General features: G+C 30.3%; 1 protein-coding gene across 1 annotated transcript; it reads right to left on the reverse strand.

The window, feature by feature from the left end:
- Nucleotides 1-4,056: 4,056 nt before the first annotated feature.
- Nucleotides 4,057-4,743, reverse strand: LOTGIDRAFT_122440 (hypothetical protein; the record flags this gene model as incomplete). Its single annotated transcript, XM_009060099.1, has 1 exon — nt 4,057-4,743. One exon carries the CDS (start codon nt 4,741-4,743, stop codon nt 4,057-4,059), a length of 687 nt encoding a protein of 228 aa, XP_009058347.1.
- Nucleotides 4,744-6,593: the final 1,850 nt, after the last annotated feature.

Genomic DNA, 6,593 nt, shown 5'->3' on the forward strand with positions numbered 1-6,593 from the left:
TATTCTGTCTAGAATGGCAATGAGTCTAGGGAACCCTTATATTTCAATCTTTGTCTGGAGACGTGAGCTACAATTTCAAGATGTTTTATTGCTAATACTAAGACCTCATTTACAGAACTATGGATTGAGAATGGTCACTGCTAATTTGTTTTCGAATTTTTTCTGGGGAGAAATTTGAGTAAACAGAATGCTTCAACCCTGCATTCTTTCTGTTTACAATGCTGAAATGCATATTTCCCCTAAAATCTGTAATCTTTTGCCTTTGTGGGGGGTGGGGGGAGGAAAATGTGCCCCTCCTGAAGCTGCTACTGTTTACTTGGGTTTTCCGTAGGGTTGCTCACTTCTGTTTGGTTGTCAACGTGTGGATTTTTGATGATTCACAAAGCACATTCAAGAAATTTTTCATCAACTTTTTTTATACTTAACCATTGTAAAATGTCAGTATTGAATTTAACTATATTCTAGTATTGTTATATTGATTTAACATTTCTATGATTCATTGTTGCATAGAATGGTTTCATTCTTGTACTGAAACGCCCGTCTTACATTTCAACTTCCTGTTCTTACCCTATCTGTCATTTCAACTTCCTCCCACCCACCCCATGTTATATTGCGGCTGATATTACTAGTTAAATATTGAGGTACCGTTTACTATTGTTGTTACTTAGATTAAGTGTGGCATGAAAAAGTTCTTTGGCAACCGATCAGTACTTCATGGTTTTACCTGACTATTCTAACAATGTTTTTGTAATAGGAAATGTAGACTAAGCTACGAAAAATACTTACCAAAAAAACTGACCCATAATTCACCTCGCAGAAGACTGATTCTTGAGAAAACAAACAAGATATTTTTGAGTCAAGTTTTCAATGTAGGAAGATCATTGAATGAATGCAGACGTCATATTGTTTGAATGCAAGTAAAGATGTCATCAATGTTTTGAAAGTTTTGAGTTGTTAGGTGAAGTGTATATCTTTTGGATCAATAATTTTAGGATACAACTATCAGCCTCTGTAGTTAATCAGTTTCCATAATTTGGCGCTGAAATTTCAGTGTTACACAGTTTCGATAATCCGTACCTGGAATTTTTATTTCCACAAATTTTTATTTCTGAAGTCTTGGAATCTCTGTCTCTTGCAGACCCAATGGATTGTTTCTTCTTTAAAATCTGAAAATGGATTTTGGTAGTGCTTCCAAAAATGTCTTACTTGTAAGTAGGTTCTATTGAAAGCAGTACAAGGATTGTAGAAAAATTCTTAGCCATTCTTAGGTCTGAAATGCACTTTTTTATATTGGGTTATATTGCTGTTTAAATAACAAATGAGACTAAGAACATTTCATTATTGTGTTAAACTAATAATGTGCAAGAAATGCTATATATGAATGTAAAATAATGCTGCATCATGTAATACTGAGAAAGTATTTCAAAATGACGTCAACGCTTATAAATGGATCTCTGTGAACTTTTTTCTGCAATTTTGTTGTCTCTATGAGTGTTATTAATGTTTAATATCTCCAGGAAGCATCAGTGGAAGCATGATTCAAACGGGTGGCAATAAAAATGCTACTGATTTTGTTTAAAGTTTCTGTAATTGTTTACATTAGAATAGAGCTAAGTAGTGGCCATAAAATTAAGGAGTAACAATTTTACATTGGATAGAGCTTATATTTGGTGTCATTTTGGCATAAGATAATAAAATAGTGTATGTGGTGACATGTTGGCTTTGGATAGAGCTTTGATATGGCAGTTTGGCTTTGAATAGAACTGAAGGGTTAGCATAAAAGGGTTATTTGACTTTGGGAAGGTCAAATGTCTGAAGCTATCAGTATAGATAGTGTTTAGTAAACAAATTTGACATTTGATAGGGTTTAGAAGTTGGGATTTGGTGTTGGATAGGGTTTAATGATATTGCTGATTTCATAAGCATTTTGAAAACTTAAATTAAGAATATTAAATTCATTGTCTTATGTTCTGAAAAAGCTATCATTAACATCTCTAGCTCATGTGTAACAACCGCGGAAGGGAAAACAGTGAAGCTATATAACCGATACTACTCTTTCTCATTCTTTAATTATTTTGAACAGTATTATAAGCCAATAAAAACACTAGTGGAATAGAGAAATCGACAGTAAAGATGTTGGGATTGAACTGGTAGGGGAAATGTCATGGTATATTGTATTGACTATAATTATAGAAATAATTACCATTGACTCGCGGAATTAGAAAAAATACATACTCTATTGAATTGGTGAAAATTATATCCTTCAATGATTAGAAGCTAGCAGTTGGTGTGAGGATGGAAAGAAGCTAGCAACAATTTTCATGAAGTTTGTACTGTGGGTTTCAATTTTTTTTCTACTTGAGTTGGTCCAGTGGATTGGTTTGCTTCATTGATTTTGTCAGACTGACTTATGGATTGTAATTTGGATAGGTACTGGTGGAATTTGTTCTTTTAATTGATCTGGAAACAGGATCACCTTTCGAAAATGCTATTCATGTAGTTTCGGCAATTCTTTGCTGCACTGTTAAAACTTTGTGGACAGAGGACTTACAGTTTTGATATTCTAATGGAATTGGAGAGATTCCAGTATTAGCTAAAAGTAGGCTACCTAATTGAAATCAGTTGGTTTTTTGGTTAGTTTACCTTTTGGAGAAGATCCCACTTGTGGTTTTGTTGAAATATTCTTTTCTGCTCTTTTGTTTCAATGGATGTGATATTTTGATGCATTAATATGGAGATATGGAGGGGAAAAAAGTTTATATTAATGAAGGAATGGAAATGAAAATAAGCTGATGTAATTGAAGTTTTGATTGGTTATTTTGAAAAAAAGAGAATACTTGTGACTATCTTTCTGCACTTTACAATTTGAATTGATGGAAGCAAATGCACTTCAATATAAATAAAGAAACAGTTGCGTGACAGAATTGATGGAATTAAGAATAAGTATATGCATTCGAATGCAAAGGATTTTTTCTGTACTTTTATTTCTGTACTAGTAGAAATGGTAGTGTGGCTTGTGGCTTTAATTTACAATAAAAGAATGTGTGAAGAATTTGAAGAAATCTTTGTTGAATACAAATGTTTTAAAAATGGTTTAATTGTGATGGAGGAGTAGATACCAATTGAATTAGAACACATCAACTTAATTGAAAAAGGAACAACTATTTAATTAAAACATCTTAGTGGTTTCTTTTCTAATTCATATTGTCATTGTCTTCATTTACATTGATAGTTTTGTGCTGTATTTGCTGTTTTTTTTGTATTCATATATGCAGTGGGCTCATATCCATTCATAAAGTTTGACCATATATCTTTTGTATATCTGAAAGCGGAAATAATTTCTTGAAAAGTTGTGTGAATCATTGGAATCATTACCTAGCATAGTGTGTTCTTTAACGTTAATATGTTTTTTATAGTGATTCTTTCCTAAATCCCTAAAATAAGTATTTATTAATGGAATGGTATTGAAAAATCCTTCATTTTCCTTTTAGCTTTAATAATAACATGCATTCTAGTATTGTAATTTTCTCACCTCATGCAAGTTATATGGTAGATAAAAATTTTATGAAAGAAACTTTGTGTCATGCTTCATGAATTGTTATTTTTCTTATCATATTCAGATGGATATGTGGTGTTTTCAGATGTTATGATAACTATGACCTAGTAAATCTAAGTACACACATGGGTTTTGTATCAATATTCAATATAAAGTGTTGGTATTTGATATAGATTTTATGTGGGATTATGACCATTGATTTGAATCATGTCAAAATGTGATCAATTAGTATTAACTTTCATTGCCTTGTGTGAATAGTTATCTGTTAGGATTTGCATGAAAGGTGTTGGACTTCAAATGTGGACTTACAAAGTTATTTGAACGTTGGCCTTTGATATTGGCAGTTCTTGTGCCTTTCGGAACTGATTGCTTTTGCTTTTTAAAAGATCTTTTTTTCTGAAAATGTACTTATTCTGAAACTGTTCTTCTGATACTTTACCTGAACCTGTTAATCTGGTACTTTACCTGAATCTGTTAATCTGGTACTTTACCTGAATCTGTTAATCTGGTACTTTACCTGAACCTGTTAATCTGGTACATATTTGAAGGTCTGAATAATAAAAGTGATATGTTTGAAGGTCTAAATAATGAAAGTGATGATATATTTGTGATATATTTGAAAGTCTGAATAATGAAAGTGATATATTTGAAGGTCTGAATAATGAAAGTGATATATTTGAAGGTCTGAATAATGAAAGTGATATATTTAATGGCCTGAATAATGAAAGTGATATATTTGAAGGTCTGAATAATAAAAGAGATATATTTGAAGGTCTGAATAATGATAGTGATATATTTGAAGGTCTAAATAATGAAAGTGATATATTTGAAGATCTGAATAATGAAAGTGATATATTTGAAGATCTGAATAATGAAAGTGTTATATTTGAAGATCTGAATAATGAAAGTGATATATTTGAAGGTCTGAATAATGAAAGTGATATATTTGAAGGTCTGAATAATAAAAGTGATATATTTGAAGGTCTGAATAATGAAAGTGATATATTTGAAGGTCTGAATAATAAAAGTGATATATTTAATGGCCTGAATAATAAAAGTGATATATTTGAAGGCCTGAATAATAAAAGTGATATATTTGAAGGTCTGAATAATGAAAGTGATATATTTGAAGGTCTGAATAATAAAAGTGATATATTTGAAGATCTGAATAATGAAAGTGATGACATATTTGTGATATATTTGAAGGTCTGAATAATAAAAGTGATATATTTGAAGGTCTGAATAATGAAAGTGATATATTTGAAGGTCTGAATAATAAAAGTGATATATTTGAAGGTCTGAATAATAAAAGTGATATATTTGAAGGTCTGAATAATGAAAGTGATATATTTGAAGGTCTAAATAATGAAAGTGATATATTTGAAGATCTGAATAATGAAAGTGATATATTTGAAGGTCTGAATAATGAAAGTGATATATTTGAAGGTCTAAATAATGAAAGTCAAAATATATTTGTGATATATTTGAAGGTCTGAATAATAAAAGTGATATATTTGAAAGACTTAATGGTACAAGTGATAAATTTAAAAGGCTGAAAAATGTAACATATATTTGAAAAGATATATAAAACAAATGACCAATTAGGTCCATGTGAATAAGTAATATAATGTATTGATAAACCTAACATATATTGAAAATAGATTAAGTTATATTTCATAAGAAGTGATATGTATAGTAAATAATAAAATATGCGCATAAATTATCCCATGGAAATTGGATATTGAATTAAGGAGATATTGGTAGAGAAGAACAGCAGTCTACTTGATGCTGGGTCTATTGGAAATATTTATTACATTAATAGGCCTTTAGTGTTGATTAAATATCTGAATAGCAATAGTAGAGTAATGGAGAATTCATTCATTTCTTTTGGGTTATTCAAGTACAATCTAATGTGACAGATGTTTTTCAAGTTATGATTTATTTTCAATACTTTATTGGAGATTTTGTAAGGCAGGCAAATTCTGAAACTATGTGAAACCAAAAACATGATTAATCATTTGGCATATATGCTTGTCTTCACAAAGCTATTATTAACATACAAACAAAACGGATTATAATATAAGTTTGGAGAAGTTGTAAGCTTATATAAGGAGATTCAAAAGGTAGTAAAATTCAGAGCAGACGCAATTTGATTATAAGCAAATTTTGTTTAATTGTGTTTGTCTTCTTACAGTGTTCTTAGACTGCTTATAAGTTTGAAAAGTTCGGAAAAGTTGTTTTTAAGGAGATTTCAAAAAGCAGGAAAATCCAGAGCAGACGCAATATAATTATAAGCAGACTTAGTGTTTGTGCCTGGCTTCCAAATTTTTTATACATAAGGATTCTGATATTATAAAAATTGTGAAAGGGTATTGATAAAGATTTTGTGAGGCAGGAAATCCAGAGGAGAAACGATTATACGTAAATTTGGTGTTTTTATGAGGTGTAAAGTTGAGAATGATGGACACACATGTCTTCTGAAGCCTATTATTACATTGGAAATAAAAAGGAGGAATATGTTAACAAAACGTAATAAAAAGTGAATTTAATGAGCAAGAAAAGTGTGGCTTGAGTTTTGAGTGATTAGGTATCAGTTAATTCATGGAGGTTTTTTTTTAGTGATAGATAAATATATATAGCCTACCAGGTTGAGAGCATTATAGATGGTAATGAGCAGTTGTGTTCTCGAATTTACTCGTTTTCTAATTTTTAATTGACATTTGCAATTGAGATATTGAAATGCTAACGAAGCATATAATTAGAAAGTGAGTGTATTGGTATCTTAATTTCATTATTCCTGATGTTTTAGAGTGATTGGAATGTCAGAAGTTTGATGCCGTCTGACAATTGTAGACGTATCTGAAACCATTATTACTTATCTTAATAAAATAAATATACATTATAGACTCATTTCATTCCCGTGATAAGACATATTCTCTAAATGTGATTGCCACTTTCAATCTGTGAACAAGTGCCTTAAATTATTCTGTGATCTTGTGCAAAAATAATTCCATTTGGACTCTTTCCTTATAACTGA

The sequence above is a fragment of the Lottia gigantea genome (assembly GCF_000327385.1).
Source record: "Lottia gigantea unplaced genomic scaffold LOTGIsca_40, whole genome shotgun sequence".
NCBI classification, from domain to species: domain Eukaryota; kingdom Metazoa; phylum Mollusca; class Gastropoda; family Lottiidae; genus Lottia; species Lottia gigantea.